The sequence below is a fragment of the Chenopodium album genome, chromosome 9, assembly GCF_948465745.1.
Source record: "Chenopodium album chromosome 9, dcCheAlbu1.1, whole genome shotgun sequence".
NCBI classification, from domain to species: domain Eukaryota; kingdom Viridiplantae; phylum Streptophyta; class Magnoliopsida; order Caryophyllales; family Amaranthaceae; genus Chenopodium; species Chenopodium album.
The window spans coordinates 66120897-66137724 of record NC_137842.1 but is presented as its reverse complement, the minus strand read 5'-3'; the positions used below and the strand labels follow the sequence as shown (position 1 = coordinate 66137724).

The 16828-nt window shown below is 35.5% G+C and overlaps 2 protein-coding genes across 2 annotated transcripts; one reads left to right on the top strand and one right to left on the bottom strand.

Moving 5' to 3' along the window:
* Positions 1–938: 938 nt before the first annotated feature.
* LOC145558831 (ABC transporter B family member 11-like) lies at positions 939–8616 on the top strand. The gene is made up of 13 exons (XM_081620174.1): positions 939–1120; positions 2816–3156; positions 3322–3376; positions 3552–3727; positions 3827–4048; positions 4140–4378; positions 4516–5041; positions 5155–5428; positions 5509–6329; positions 6769–7035; positions 7120–7383; positions 7699–7992; positions 8100–8616. Exons 2-13 carry the CDS (start codon positions 2872–2874, stop codon positions 8451–8453), a joined length of 3777 nt encoding a protein of 1258 aa, XP_081476300.1. The 5' UTR covers positions 939–1120; positions 2816–2871; the 3' UTR covers positions 8454–8616.
* A 5248-nt stretch (positions 8617–13864) lies between these two features.
* LOC145560231 (uncharacterized) lies at positions 13865–16008 on the bottom strand. Its single transcript, XM_081621486.1, has 2 exons — positions 14367–16008; positions 13865–13994 (listed from the first exon to the last, which is right to left on the bottom strand). Exon 1 carries the CDS (start codon positions 15520–15522, stop codon positions 14452–14454), a length of 1071 nt encoding a protein of 356 aa, XP_081477612.1. The 5' UTR covers positions 15523–16008; the 3' UTR covers positions 13865–13994; positions 14367–14451.
* Positions 16009–16828: the final 820 nt, after the last annotated feature.

Sequence of the window (16828 nt, the reverse complement as noted above, 5' to 3'; positions counted from 1 at the left end):
AAGCCGAAGAGAACAGCTAGGCCCTAACTACTCGTATATACTTCGTATAAATACAGATTATAATATTTCTATTATTTTTAAATACTTACAAATTACACGGGTACAACAATTTGATTTTGACCACTTTATATGCCTCTTCCGTTCTAATAATATTACGAAGTGTAAGAATTGGAGTTTTGCACAATTCATCACTCTTGTTTGATCATATAATATGATTTATATGTTAGGCAAAATATAGTCATGTGAGATTTTGTTAGATTTGTCTCATAAATTACAATTACAATATCGACTTTCTCTTATGCAAGTATAGATATCTAACATATAAAATGTGATTTGGGATGTGTAACTTCATTCTTGATGCTATTATTAGAATGGAGGAAGTATTAGCGTTGACTATATTTTATTTTGTACATTAAGTACGTGATCAATTCTAACAAATGTAGACATATACAATTACTTTGTTACTTCTTATGTCAATTTTCTAATCTCTTTTACATTGTTGCTAGTCAAAATTTTTACATTATAGTGTAAAATTTTCAATAGTTTTTGACTTTTATAATCTGCCTTTTTCAATTTCATTGTTGAAAATAACTAAATACTCCGTATTTCATATAATGTTTTCCAAAAAAAAAATATTTCATATATTTATTGATAAAAAAAAGTGCTAAAAACCAAACAAATAAAAAAGGGAGAGAGTCGTACGTGCATATTTCTTCTGTTTCTTTTTATTCAAAGGAGAGATAATAAATAATACTTATATAAAAGTCTAAGCGAGTTAAGTAAAATAGAGAAACTACAAAGTATAATGATCTTTACATGTGATTATTTGACTAGTAAAAGGTTGAGAAGGGACTTTTTAATATTAAATTGATGAATAAGCAACTTGACACGTTAACTTCTTTTCAGTATTATAAAAGGAAGATACCTTCTTTTTATTCAAGTGCGAGAGTTAAAAAGCTCACGAAGCTTCAACTTCCAAATTCATTCCCATTCATATATTAATAAAATTAGATTTGCACCAAAAAAAAAAATATTGGAGTAATAAAATTAGATACTCGTATTTGAAGAGCTGAAAACTGAGAAAAATAGCAATTGTGGGCTTTTCTTTTTCCTATTTTGGGTAAGTTTGCTTCCTTTAAATTTATTTTAATATTTTTTCTTTCCCTTTCTTTTTTTTTTTTTAAGAAATACAGAGTACTATTTCTGGTAATTTAGTTAATAAACGGGTTTTGGTCTTTTTCTTCTATTTCCTACTGTATTTGTTCAGTTTCATCAGAACTTTTTTTGGCTCTTTTTATGGTACAAACACTACAAAGTACTTCGTACATTCTGACTAAAATGTCTAAAATGCTAAAAAAGACTAAAAGTACTAACTAGTCTTGTCATGGTATTCTCCAATCCAATAAGATGAGCTAAGAGAAAAGGTATATATTTGAAAGTTTTTCTATACAACGGTTGCGTTATTTTTACTATGTATTTGGATCGAAAGGTGGAGTGTTTCTAATTTAATTTGAATGTGAAATGGGAAAGACAATAAGGCTTGTAAAAGTAATTGAGGATCTATTTTTCTTTGATTTTGAAAAGATTTGGAAAGAAAATACATCTTCTTTGTACCTTATAAGATGCCTACTTACTATATTTTCAAGTCCTACTAATTGGTTGAGGAAGGGGAGTTGGTAGAAATGAATTTGTTTTTTTTTTTTCAAAAAGAATTGATTGGTTCAATCATGGAAAGCCGACATTAGTTTTTGGGGTCAATTTTAAATTTAGTTGCTTTTGTTGTTAACAACACGTACTTTAACTTCTTTAGTTAATTCCTCAAAAAAAAAAAAAAAACTTCTTTAGTTAATCTATATTAATGCACAAGTAGCACAACTTTCTCACAACTCTCCCTGAATTTGGGGTTGGGAAATGGTTGGACCAAAAAGATATACGAAATAATTAGGATTAGGAAGAAAATGGATATTTTTTAAAAATTTGTTTTATTGAGCATGTTGAATACAAATTCAATGATGCAATTTTTTTTTTTTTTGTTATTTTATCTCAATTCTCGAGGATGAATGCCAAAGAAATAGGAATTAAAATATATTGAACACTTTATCAGTGAGTTTGGACGAGGATATTTTGGAGGGTAGAGTAGGAACAAAAGAGTGAGGCATTATATATTGATTGTTTATAAGTGAATTCGAGATTAGTTGGAGTCCAGTAGGCTCTGGGCTGGATTAACGATTATGCTTGCATACGTAAAATCAAGGGAGGAAGGAAAGGAATTAAGGATTTGATTTTCCTTCCCTTTTCATGAACCAAATCCTTGCAATATCAGAAATATTTGGAAGAAATTTGCAAGTCCAGTCTGTCTCTCCCCTGTATATTATTTCCCTTCTCCTCACCTCAGCTCCCTTCATTTTGTCTTCCCCTCACACTGTTAGTGTTATTGCTAATCAAATACATCGCAAAGGTGCAACTTTCTCACAACCCCGGCCTCAAAATGCATTTTCAAATTTTTGATTGGTTGAATCATATGAAATTGTAGTCTTTTTTATCAGTGTTAATCGTTTATATGTCAATTTAAATGTTAATTTACATTGAAAACTACCATTTTACATTCTAATTAATAGTCATTTGTAGTTTTTGCTAAAAATGAACTGTGTGACATTTGTGGGATAAATGGAGTAGTAGTGTATACAAAGAGTGTAGTAAGTTCTGCTGTTAAATAATTTTTTTTTTTTTTTTTTCTCAATTATGAGGGTGCATAATACCTTAATAGTACAAGTTTTTTATTTTTTTTATTTAATGTTGAAATTATATTTTGTAGGGTGACAGAGTGGTGATTTTCAATCTTTTCATACTGAATTGGTTGAAATTTGTGAGATGGACCGCGAAAATGGAGTTGAGAAGGCAACAACTTCCAACTCCGATGCTACAGAACAGAATCAGAAAGAGACTAAAAAACAAGATGCTACTATGAATAAAGTCCCATTCTACAAGCTCTTTTCTTTTGCGGATTCTACTGATAAGGCTCTGATGATCATTGGCTCCATTAGTGCAATCGGAAATGGTGCGTGTATGCCCTTGATGACCATAGTTTTTGGTGACATAGTTGATGCTTTCGGAGAGAATCAAGATCCTAATCATATTATTGATGTTGTATCTAAGGTATGTCATCCAATTGTATCTATGGTATCAATTTTGCGATTTCTTTAGTATGTACTTACAGAGATGATGATCAATTCGATTGTTAGACATGATGTTTGTATACTGTACTAAAATATGTACAAAATCTTTCAACATATGCTCAACTTCTATGTTATCTTGATACAGGTGTGTCTAAAATTCATCTACTTGGCCATCGGAGTAGCAATTGCTGCATTTCTTCGTAAGTTTGTTGAACTTGAGCTTGTGCAAGAAAATTATTCGTCTAATGTGTTAGAAACGGACATGTTATAATAATATAATCTAAACTCTACAAATTATTTTCAAAAATACCTTGATCATGAACTTAAATAATTTTTGGCTAATGAACAACTTTTTTTTATTTTTGGCTGTTACAGAGGTGGCTTGCTGGATGGTCACAGGAGAAAGACAGGCTGCAAGAATTAGAAACTTGTACTTAAAAACTATTCTTAGACAAGATGTCGCGTTTTTTGACAATGAAACAACCACGGGTGAGGTTGTGGGAAGGATGTCCGGAGACACTGTCCTCATACAAGACGCTATAGGGGAGAAGGTACCTCACACATTAAAATCTTAACCATGTTCATTGCTCTTATTCATCATTGTTTACTTCATTGTAATATTTATACTAGTCTTGATACTTTTTTGGTAGGTTGGCAAGTTTCTACAAATGATATCAACATTCATCACAGGTTTTATCATTGCATTTATCAAAGGGTGGCTTCTTACTCTTGTCATGTTGTCCTCGATACCCCTTCTTGCCATTGCCGGTGCAATCATGACCATTACTATATCAAAGATGGCAACGAGAGGCCAAACTGCTTATGCAAAGGCCGCAATTGTTGTAGAACAGACTATAGGTTCAATCAGAACTGTAAGTTCATTCAATTGCCCACAATATGTTACATATTTAGTATTAGTGCTAAATTTCCTTACTTCTTTACACCATGTATCTCTCATTTCAGGTGGCATCATTTACTGGTGAGAAACAAGCTATTGCAGACTATAAGAAGGCTATTGCAAGCGCGTATAAATCAGGTGTCCTTGAAGGAGTGGCTTCAGGAACGGGTTTGGGGGCCTTAACGTTGGTTATCTTCAGTAGTTATGCTTTAGCCATATGGTTTGGTTCGAGGATGATTATTGAAAAAAATTACACAGGGGGTACCGTCCTTATTGTCCTTATTTCTGTCGTGGTTGGATCCATGTAAGTCCATTCTTTCCATCTTACTGAACTTTTAAAAACTCAATTCATATATATTGAATCGAAAATTATCTGCACTTAATCTGAATCATATAAGTAATCTCTTCAAGGATAATGCTGAAGTCTGTTCTGTTTTATAGGTCCTTGGGGCAAGCATCTCCCTCTATGAGCGCGTTTGCTGCAGGACAAGCAGCAGCATATAAGATGTTTGAGACCATCAATAGAAAATCAGAAATCGATCCTTATGACCCCAATGGAAAAACAATGAATGAAATTCGCGGAGAAATTGAGTTAAAAGATGTTCATTTTAGTTACCCCAGCAGACCTGATGAACCAATTTTCAGTGGTTTTTGTCTTTCTATTTCAAGTGGCTCAACTGTTGCATTGGTTGGACAAAGTGGGAGTGGAAAATCGACAGTGATTAGTCTCCTAGAGCGGTTTTATGATCCGCTGGCTGGAGAAGTTTTAATTGATGGAATCAATCTTAAAGAATTTCAGCTAAGATGGATCAGACAAAAAATCGGCCTAGTAAGTCAAGAGCCTGTTTTATTTGCATCTTCAATCAAAGATAATATCGCGTATGGGAAGGAAGGTGCTACCATTGAAGAAATAAAGATCGCAACAGAGTTGGCTAATGCTGCTAAGTTCATTGATAAATTGCCTCAGGTATAGTTTAAGCTACTTCTACATCTTTAGATTCTTTACTTGTATTGTTCTAGCAAGTTAACATATACAAATACAATATATTAAGCTTTGGTTTGTGTTGTTTATCTTTTCAGGGGCTAGATACCTTAGTCGGCGAGCATGGAGCACAACTATCAGGAGGACAAAAGCAAAGAGTGGCTATAGCAAGGGCCATTCTAAAAGATCCGCGAATTTTACTTCTAGATGAAGCTACAAGTGCACTAGATGCAGAATCTGAGAAGATTGTGCAAGAAGCATTAGACAGGATAATGGTAAACAGGACAACTGTCGTTGTTGCTCATCGTTTGAGTACAGTTAGGAATGCTGATATGATAGCAGTCATTCATCAAGGAAAGGTGGTTGAGAAAGGTAATATTGAATTCTAATGTCACCCTCTTACAAATAATGAGGGCAAACTGATAATATTTTTGTTCGTTGCTATGAATTAGGTCCACACTCGGAACTATTGAATGATCCTGAAGGAGCATATTCACAACTTATACGACTACAGGAAATCAGAAAGGAGTCTGAACAAGTTGATGATATCGGAGATCATTCAATACACTCTAGTCAGAGAAAACTATCCTTAAGATCATTAAGTCACGAATCCTCTAGGAGGGTAAGTAGTAGTCGCCGTCACTCTTTCTCTGTAGAAGGTACTACTGCTACATTGTCCCCTCCAGAAGAACAGCAAGAAGTTTCAATTTGGCGCATTGCTTCTTTAAACAAGCCCGAAATTCCATCACTCCTTCTCGGAGCTATTTCTGCATGCGCGAATGGCCTTATTTTTCCACTAGTCAGTATAATCCTATCTAGTGCAATCAAAATGTTTTATGAGCCTCCTAACAAAATGAAAAAGGATTCCAAGTTTTGGTCCCTTATGTTTCTACTCCTTGGTATAGCATCACTAATCACTCAACCACTTCAATTCTTTTTCTTTGGTGTGGCCGGTCAAAGGCTAATACAACGTATTAGGTCCATGTGTTTCGAGAAAGCAGTCCACATGGAAGTTGGTTGGTTCGACGAGCCTAATCATTCGAGTGGTGCAGTTGGTGCAAGGTTGTCTGCTGATGCAGCGATTGTGCGTGCTTTAGTTGGAGATACACTAGCATTGACTGTTCAGAATATTGCAACAGCTGTTGCTGGTTTATTGATTGCTTTCACTGCAAATTGGATATTGGCATTCATTATTCTAGCCTTAATACCCTTTATAGGCCTTAATGGATATGTCCAAGTCAAGTTTTTGAAGGGATTCAGTTCAGATGCTAAGGTTCGATTTTCTTTAACTCGATCTTTGTATATGTTTATATGTCATAACAGCTACATTTCATTACAAAATAATCCTTATGAATATTTACATACTTATTGATGATTATTATATGCTATAGGAATAAATGTTGGAAAATAAAAGCTCTAATTTTTCCCTTAAACTATGTAACATGACAAGTTGAATTGTGTACGAGGATGCCCTAATTTCTCATAGTGAGAAACAAAATTTGTTTCTCACATGACATTTTTGTAAATAAATCAACAACTTTATTTAATTGTGGAGCCCGCCATAATGAAAAAATTGTTGATTTATTCACAAAAATGCCCCCATGAGAAACAAATTTCGTAACAGAGAATTTCCCGTTGTGTACATTAAGCAAAAATTGAGAGTAATTGACTTGAAACCACTTCTTAAAAAAAACTTCTTTGAAATTTTGCAGAAGAAGTATGAAGAGGCGAGTCAAGTTGCTAATGACGCGGTTGCTAGTATAAGAACCGTTGCTTCTTTTTGTGCCGAGGAGAAGGTAATGCAACTATACGAAAAGAAATGTGAAGCCCCAATAGAAGCTGGTGTGAAGCAAGGAGTGGTTAGTGGGGTGGGTTTCGGGCTATCTTTTGCTTTGCTGTTTCTTGTCTATGCCGGAAGTTTCTATGCTGGAGCTCAACTTGTTGCTCATAAGAAAACAACATTTTCTGAGGTTTTCAAGGTATATCAGTATTGCATTTGCTTCAAAACCTTCCAAATTATACATTTTTTCTTTCCTATGCTTAAAATGTATGTTCTTCTGTAGGTATTTTTCGCGTTAGCGTTCTCAGCAATAGGAATATCACAATCAAGCTCCTTTGCAACTGACAGTAGTAAAGCCAAGGATGCTGCTGCATCCGTATTTGCCATCCTTGATCGTAAATCTAAGATTGACTCAAGTGACGAATCTGGGATGACCTTGGATAATGTCAAGGGTGAACTTGCACTACAACACGTGAACTTTTTGTATCCTAGTAGACCTGACATTCAGATTTTCCAAGACTTGTCCTTGACTATTCACTCTGGCCAGGTAATCTCTAGCTTCGAACATGCGTTTACAACATATCCCTTGCTAATTTGCTAATTGCTATAGTCTTGCCTGGAAATTCCCTGTTTCTCATGGCAGAAACGAAATTTGTTTCTCATGGGGCATTTTCGTGAATAAATCAAAAACTTTTTTCATTATTGTGGGCTCCACAATTGAATAAAGTTGAATAAAGTTGTTGATTTATTTACGAAAATGCCATATGTTTCTCACCATGAGATCCTGGGGCATCTTGCCAACGAATACTTGTGTGTGTTCTAAAACTGAGTTGAAATTTCTGTCTTTATGTTCGCTTATCAGACTGTTGCTCTTGTGGGAGAAAGTGGGTGCGGAAAATCAACTGTCATATCCCTCTTACAGAGATTTTATGATCCAATTTCGGGTTGTATCACACTTGATGGGATTGAACTTAAGAAGTTTCAGTTGAAATGGTTGAGACAACAAATGGGGCTCGTTAGCCAAGAGCCTGTCCTTTTTAATGATACAATACGTGCCAACATTGCGTATGGAAAGGGTGGCAATGCTACTGAGGCCGAAATCATAAATGCTGCAGAGCTCGCAAATGCTCACAAGTTCATAAGTGGCTTACAAAATGTATGTACACATAATAGTTTTTTTTTTTTTATACTAGTAATGCATTATTAATCTCTTTAGTATTTATGCATTGGTACTTAACGAATTGTGTGACATGTTGCACGTAGGGCTATGACACGATCGTAGGAGAACGAGGAGTTCAATTGTCAGGAGGGCAAAAACAGAGAGTTGCCATAGCCAGAGCCATAGTAAAGAATCCAAGAATACTACTATTAGATGAAGCTACAAGTGCACTTGACGCCGAATCTGAAAGAGTTGTGCAAGATGCACTAGACCAAGTTATGGTGGATCGTACGACAGTTGTTGTTGCTCATCGATTATCCACTATAAAAAACGCGGATGTGATTGCAGTGGTAAAGAAAGGGGTCATTGTAGAGAAAGGGAAGCATGAAACTCTACTTCGTATCAATGATGGTGTTTATGCTTCTTTGGTTGCACTTCACATGAGTTCATCCTCCTAATCACACCACAAATTTTGTTTTTAATTTTGCTAGTTTCTATTTTTACTACATGAAAACCTTCTAGCATACACCTCATCATGAAATCGATCTCATAGGAGATATGTTGGAAGTTTTAGGATTTTTTTTTAAAATCTTTGTTATACTGAATTCTTTTTGTCCATAATTTTGAGAGTATCATTTAATTTGTACTTGCATTGCCAAATTCTTTTTACAAAAAATCAATTATGGAGTATATTATAACTTCAGAATACTTGGTTTATTTACAGGTTAGTCATCACAATGAACTTAGAATTGTATAATTCCGTTACTCGATTTTTGATGCAAGGATTTTCTCAAGTATATACGAAGTACTTCGTATCATAGTCACTGGGTAATCTTACTATGGTATTGTAGAGTTCTAATGCTCTTTTTGACCACTAGAAGAATGAAATGGACTATAAATCATCAGAAGAATAGAATCAAAAGTTACAACAGTACGGAGTATAAAATATATATGGTATGCCAACTTATATTTTTGTAAGAAAATTTACATGGTAAGGTCAATTGGGCCCAACCAAAGGTTCCTAACACAAGAAACCTAGATGACAATACTTGATAGGGGTAGGGGATGAGATTTGTTACTGATGAGGATCGAACCTTACACCTTAAGGATGTGAGGCGACCTCTTGTGCTACTGCACCAAGAGGGGAAAAGTATGCAGCTTATATGCTCCGTGGGTTGTGTTGTTTTAATGAATACTACAAGAAGGGGGGGTTGAATTGTAGTATGAGAATTTAGCCAAACTTTTTGCGGAATTAAACTTAAGTTAGTTAAAGGAACTGAGAGATTAACTAAAGGAACTAAAGAATGCAAGAGAGATTTTACGTGGAAAACTCCTTGGCCCTAACAAGGAGAAAAACCACGACCACTTGGGATTTTGGGAAAAGAATCTTCACTATAATAGGGCAAATGATCCTATTACAAGCTAAAGACTCAAACTCAAGTTCCTCTACGAACTTGAGACCCTGAGGAACAAGTCACCCAACTTGTTACTCTTCTCTTCTCTTTCTCTCTTCTCACTTCTCTGTTCTCTCTTCTCTTTCTCTTCTCTTTCTCTTCTCCTTCTCTTCTCTCTCTCTCTTCTCTTTCTCATACACAAACGTTCACTCGAACTTCCCCATTCCCAATTACAACTCGAAAGAAAAACAAACTCTAGTATAAGAACATTTAGAACACTCTAATAGACTTGTATGGAATTGGACTCTTAACTCGAATAAAAGATGAAAACTTATGTGAGCAAAGGGTCAGTTTTTCCATCTGAAATCAACAGCTATTTATAGACCAAAATTCGTTTAAGAAAAACTTCTTTGTGCAGCAAATCCACAACGCCACTACTCCAACCCACTAAGAAGATCATGTTCCTAGAATTAAGGAACCATGAACTCCTCAATTTGCAAAACCATGACTGACATAGAACATGGGAGAGTAAGCCGTAAGTTTTGGAAAACATGGTGATTTTATTTTTTCAGAAGATAGTTTCGAAAATAAGAAAACAAAATAAAATCTTTTTGCACAAGATATTTTCGAAATTCAGAATAAAATAAAATCCCTTTCAAAAGATAAACGTTTTAGAAAGCAACCGTTTTCCTAAAAACTAGCATGCACAATTTTATCTTTTTAGACCAATTCCACACAGATTTTTCGAGTGCCATTTAATATCTTATACTTACATAAATCCTAAAATATAAAAATATATTTAGTCTTCATGTTCTCTGATGAAGCTTCTACTCCGAGGCTTCTGTTCCTTGGGAGGAACTTCTCTTCTCTAATGAGGCTTCTTCTCTGAAGCTTCTGTTCCCTGAGGGAACCTTCTCTTCTCCAGTCTTCATTTCTGAAGCGCCAGTTCCTGCGAGGGAACTCTTCTATATGGCTAGCTCTGCTTCTGGCCTTCTTGTTCCTCATGGTTCTTTTTACAAGACACTTCATTCTCCTAGTCTTTGTAACTGAGTACACACTTAAACAATCAAGCACTTATTAGTTTGTAAGTAAGTGAGGTTGTGTCATCATCAAAATCATTAAGTCCAACAGGTTGGACTACCTATTTCAAAATTAAACCTAGCGCGTTTGTACAATTATATGTAGACCCATTATGCCAATTTTACTAAATTTTTAGTGTCTTTATACATACCCCCAACTCCACGAGAATTGAACCCCTAACCTCGGTTTTACGATTGCCACATACTCATATAGTGTACTACTGTACTATGAATCTATGTCAAAACAAGCAAACTAAAACTGATTCAAATCTAAGAAGAACAGAACAGAACACCTTAATCGATTTTATTCATCTCCATTAATGGAGGAAAGCAGTTCAAGAATTTACAGAGAGAGAATTAAGAGAGAGAAAGAAGAGATTCTTTATTGAAAATGTATTAAATGAATTGAAAAATGTACAGCTGAGAAACATTAAATACCACTGTCCTAATACAGCTGGAAACTAAAAAAAATAAATGAAATAATAATGCCGACTGTAAAATTGTTATAACAAACTTTAGTTTGTTATAACTGATTCTTGCTGAGCTGGCAACCCAAATGCTCCAGGAAGCTTCTGAGAACCTCCATCTTCAATATCCCCCCTCAAGCTTGGGGTGGGAACCATTCCAAGCTTGGATAACAATTGCTGAAATTGTGCTGAAGGCAGAATCTTTGTGAAAATGTCAGCAATTTGGTTTGAAGTTGGCAAATAAGTAAGCTGCAGCAGACCTTCAAGCACTTTATCCCTTGTAAAGTGACAGTCTATTTCAATGTGCTTGGTGCGCTCATGAAAGACTGGATTTCTTGCTATGTGAAGGGCACTTTGATTGTCACAATGCAATGTGACAGGCTTCAGAGAATTCAATCCCAATTCCTCAAGCATCCTAATAGCCCAGGCTACTTCAGAAGCAGCTGAAGCCATGGCCCTATATTCTGCCTCTGATGATGATTTAGATGTTGTACCTTGCTTCTTGCTTTTCCAACTAATAGGAGACTAACCCAACATCAATATGTACCCTGTTACCGACTTCCTTGTATCAGGGCAAGCACCCCAGTCACTATCAGAAAAAGCCTGTAAAACAACCTGATCAGAAGCCTTCAGAAGAATTCCTTATCCCATAGTTGAAGCAACATATTTGAGGGTATGCTGTAAGGCCTCAAAATGAGGAACCCTAGGTCTCTGCATATACTGGCTCAGTGTCTACATTGTATAACACAAATCAGGTCTTGTATTGGTTAAGAAATTAAGTTTACCAATCAAGCACCTGTATAGAAAAGGATCACCAAACAAGTCCCCTTCATCAGAATGCAGCTTCAAATTCTGAGGCAAAGGAGTGATCACTTTCTTGTCTATCTGAATTCCAGCAAACTTTAAGAGCTCCTTAGTATACTTGAGTTGAGACATAGTAGTACCATCTTCAGAATAACCAATTTCAATACCCAAAAAGAAACTCAGAATTCCTAGATCCTTTATGCTGAAAATCAAGTCCAGGTGCTGTTTAAGTTGAGAAATACTGGTACTATCAGTACCTGTGATGATCATATCATCAACATAAACAGCAACAATAGTAGTGTGCTCTCCCTTTCTCTTTATAAACATTGAATAATCATTCTTGGAATGCACAAAACCTTGAGATAAAAGCTTAGCAACCAGTTTTGCAAACCACTGTCTAGAGGCTTGCTTAAGGCCATACAGGGACTTTTTAAGCCTGCAAACTTTGTTTTCTGGATTAGGAACACCCTCAGGCATCTTCATATAAACCTCCTCATGTAAATCACCATTCAAGAACGCATTGTTAACATCAAGTTGATAAACATTCCACTTTTTACAGGCTGCTAGAGTAAGAATGCTTCTTATGGTAGCCATCTTTATGACTGGTGAAAAAGTCTCAAGATAGTCTATCCCTTCCTTCTGAGTGTATCCTTTAGCAACCAACCTAGCCTTATACCTCTCCAAAGATCCATCAGCCTTGAGTTTAACTTTATAAACCCACTTACACCCTATAGCCTTCTTTCCTTTAGGCAAACTCACAACTTCCCATGTCTGGTTTTTCTGCAGGGCAACCAGCTCTTTTTGCATTTCTAATTGCCAGTTCTAGTCTTGAGAAGCTATTTTATAAGAATCTGGTTCTTTCAATGATGCGGATGCAGTTGAAGCAATCAGGCATCTATGGCTCTCAGAAAAATCTTGGTACTTTACCAGATTGCACCAGTGTTTAGTACCAGTCCTTCTCTTAGTTGTGCAATCAAATGCACTTAAGTAAGCAGGGGGTTTGGTTGGTCTAGAAGAGGTTCTCACAGGTACATTAGGGGTTGGTATAGAAACAGGAACTAATCCTTGAGAAATATCAAGAACAGTAGAAGAAGAATTTAAATCTGGGTGAGAAACAAGAATAGGTTCAGGATCAGGGGAAATATTTGATGGATCAGTTTGATTTTCTGGTGTAAAAACATCAGGGTAAGAGAAGTCATATTTTGTGTCAAAAGATGTGTTTACAGGAAGATAAATTTTAAAAATGGAAGGAGAAGGAACTGTAGGTGACTCAGAAAAATGATATGGAAAGTGTTTTTCATGAAAAATCACATCCCTAGACACCTGAATTTTCTTAGTATGAAGGTTTAAAACTTTATATGCTTTCTCGTTTGGGGGGTAACCAAGAAAGACACAAGGATGAGCTCTTTCATCAAATTTAGCTCTGTTTTGTTTTATAGTTGATACAAAGCATAAACAACCAAACACCCTAAGATGTTCAATTCCAGGCTTAACTCCAAACAACACCTCATAAGGAGAAACATTATTTAGGACTTGTAAAGGCACCCTATTGATTAAATGAGCAGCACACAACAAACACTCTCCCCAATGCTCATTAGGAACTTTAGACTGGAAAAATAAAGCTCTAGTAGTCTCTAAAAGGTGCCTATGTTTTCTTTCCACAACTCCATTTTGTTGTGGTGTTTCAGTGCAAATTTTCTGAACAATAATCCCTTTCTGATTATAAAACCTCAGAAGCTCCCCTTCAGTAAGTTCTCTTGCATTATCAGACCTCACACACATAACCAAAGTAGCAAACTGAGTTTCAACATATGCTACAAAATTCTGCATAACAAGAACAACATCTGACTTGAACTTAATCAAATGAATCCAAGTATTTCTGGTAAAATCATCCACTATATTAAGGAACATGTTACATCCATTGTATGTAGGGATCTTATAAGGACCCCAAACATCTACATGTATCAATTGAAAAGGCTTAGTACTCTTTATACTACTAACAGGAAAAGGAAGCCTACTTTGTCTAGCAGCATGACAAATTTGGCATATACAATCTTCTAGACAACTATCACTCAAATTATCCTTAACATGGTGTAGCCTAGAAAAAGGAATGTGACCAAATCTCAAATGCCATAATTTGGCTTCATCCTTAGCTTTATTCTTCTCACTGGAACTAGAAGAGGAAGTAGTATTTGCAGCATGTTTGTTAAAGGTTTCTTCAAGACTTCCCAAAATAGAACTGTATTGTTCTGGTCCTGTACAGTATAGGCCATCATTCAAGTTACCAAGAACTAGTTCCTTATTCAAGAGAGGAACCCGAATTTTACAAGAATCAACTGTAAAATTCACACAACAATTCATATCTCTGCAAAGTTTATGCACAGAAACTAAATTGAAATGAAAACCAGGAACATGCAACACATTATTGAGCAACACTTCTTCACTAAGTCTCACAGTTCCTATGTGCAATATCTTCACCTTTTTACCATCAGGGATAGTTATAGTATTATCAGTATCAGTCATGATAGTATAGGTTTCAAACATCCTCAAATCATGGCATATATGGTTAGTAGCACCACTATCAATCACCCAATGTTTACTAAAACTAGCCATAAGAAAAAGTTTACCTGCAAACAAGGCATGTCCACCAAAAGTCTGCTTCTCTGAGTGCTCAGGATCAGCATTTGACTGGTTTCCAACAAAAGTTAAGTACTAATTATACTGATCATTTGACATCTGCACTGTTCTTTCATAAACCTGATCCTCAGTAAGGCCTGCATTCTCTTCTGAATCAGACTGAGCAAGATTAGCTAATCTTGATTTTTGAGAATTCCCTGTCCAACCAGCTGGATAACCATTCAGCTTAAAGCATCTCTCAATACCATGACCAGGCAGCTTACAGTGATCACAAAACCAATTTGAAGACCTCTTTGGTCCTGTACCAGACCTACCAACAGTGTTCTGATAACCACCTCTAAAATTCTGACCATAACCAGACTGTTTGTGACCTTTCTCAAAACTTCTGTCATTAAATCTCCTTTTATCTGCTGCAAAAGCCATTGGCTCAATATTATTACCAGAAACAATCTGACTGACTTCTTTATGCTTTTCTTCCTGCATACACAACCTATGAGCAATACTGATAGTTGGAAGCGGTTGCATCATAAGAATGTTAGTTCTAACACTAGTCAACCTGTCATCTAGCTTCATCAAAAACATCATCAACCTCTGATCTTGCTGCAATTTAAGCAACTTCTGAGTTATAGCACAAGTACAGTTGTTGCAAGAACATATTGGCAAAGGATTCTCACTATCAATAGCATCCCAAACAGTCTTAATTCTTGTAAAAAATTCAGTTACAGACTCATCTCTAGCTTGCTTCATATCAGATAGTTCTTGTTGTAAAGAATAGAGCTGTGCAACAAATGTCTGACCAAAACGATCTTCAAGATCTTTCCATATCTCTCTTGCTGTCTTATAATACCATACACTTTTTGCTATTTTCTTATCCAAGGAAAACAACAACCAACCAACAACAAGATCATTGCACCTCTGCCAAGCTCTAGCAACCAAATCAGATCCAACAGGTTGAGCTACAGATCCATCTATGAAACCTAATTTGTTTCTTGAAGAAATACCTAACATCATTGTTCTCTTCCAATTTTTGTAACCAGTACCATCAAACAATTCATTCACTAACTTCGTGTTTGAATTGTCAGAAGGATGTATGTAATATACACTACCAGGAACAGTTGTAGGATCAACTGAACTATCAGCATCCATTATCAACAAATCAAGGATGATTTCAAGAAAATTCGACCAACAAAAAACAAGAACTCCTTCAACCAGTTGAAACAAACCTCCAATCAACTGACTACAAGTTCTACCAACAAAACCTCAACAAACAACTCAACCAAATTGAAATCAACAATTAATCAACAAGCAACAATTCGCAATCAACAATTCTTCAAACAAACAATCAAATCGAGCACCTTAATCAGTTATTCCAAAAAAATATATCAATCGCAACAAAATACCTCAATTCTCTGTCAGATCAATCAGTCACAACTCTTCGAAGAAGAAGAACACACAATTGCAGTAATCTCCAGAATCTTACTGCTCTGATATCATGTCAAAACAAGCAAACTAAAACTGATTCAAATCTAAGAAGAATAGAACAGAACACCTTAACCGATTTTATTCATCTCCATTAATGGAGGAAAGCAGCTCAAGAATTTACAGAGAGAGAATTAAGAGAGAGAAAGAAGAGATTCTTTATTGAAAATGTATTGAATGAATTGAAAAATGTACAGCTGAGAAACATTAAATACCACTGTCCTAATACAGCTGGAAACTAAGAAAAATAAATGAAATAATAATGCTGACTGTAAAATTGTTATAACAAACTTTAGTTTGTTATAACTGATTCTTGTCGAGCTGGCAACCCAAATGCTCCAGGAAGCTTCTGAGAACCTCCATCTTCAATAATCTATGATGCTATCTATTCTGGGACAACTATTATCTCAGGCACACAGCAATATGGCGCACAAAGTAAGTAGTGTCATACGTTGTATTTACTAACAGTTTTATGACATTGACACCCTTTGTATTGTGTGATTCATTCGTCAATTAAGGAGTTCACAGGTGCAAATTTATGCCTTTTAAAGTTTGACTACTCCTTGCGACTTTGCGAGTCATCATTTCTATGTAGAATTTGTTATATATACCCGGTTTTATGCCATTGGAAGAATATTGGAGACAAAGCGAATTGTGTAATTTTCACTAATTGATGAGGCATTGGCTTAATGATTAAGATTGAGTGCCCGTAAACTACCCATTCCAAATATAGATACGAAATATTCTAACTATCCTCCTCTTCAGTTTAAGCTTAGACGGTAAATTCTTTATTTTTTATGGGAATAACTAGCATGTTACATGTCAAATTGTCAACACACTATATAGTACAAACAACAAGCGTATATTTTAATCAAACAGAGGTAAGCAATGAGAGAGATATCAAATGTACAAAGCAAAAGATTTTGTTAAATGCTGTCCAATTGGGATGATAAATACTTATACTACTAGTATT

Excerpts from the sequence above, each read along its gene's own strand:
- LOC145558831 (XM_081620174.1), top strand. The coding sequence starts at position 2,872 with ATGGACCGCGAAAATGGAGTTGAGAAGGCAACAACTTCCAACTCCGAT. Across the intron at positions 6,330-6,768 it reads GATTCAGTTCAGATGCTAAG|AAGAAGTATGAAGAGGCGAG; the intron begins GTTCGATTTTCT and ends GAAATTTTGCAG. Across the intron at positions 7,384-7,698 it reads TGACTATTCACTCTGGCCAG|ACTGTTGCTCTTGTGGGAGA; the intron begins GTAATCTCTAGC and ends TTCGCTTATCAG.
- LOC145560231 (XM_081621486.1), bottom strand. The coding sequence starts at position 15,522 with ATGGATGCTGATAGTTCAGTTGATCCTACAACTGTTCCTGGTAGTGTA.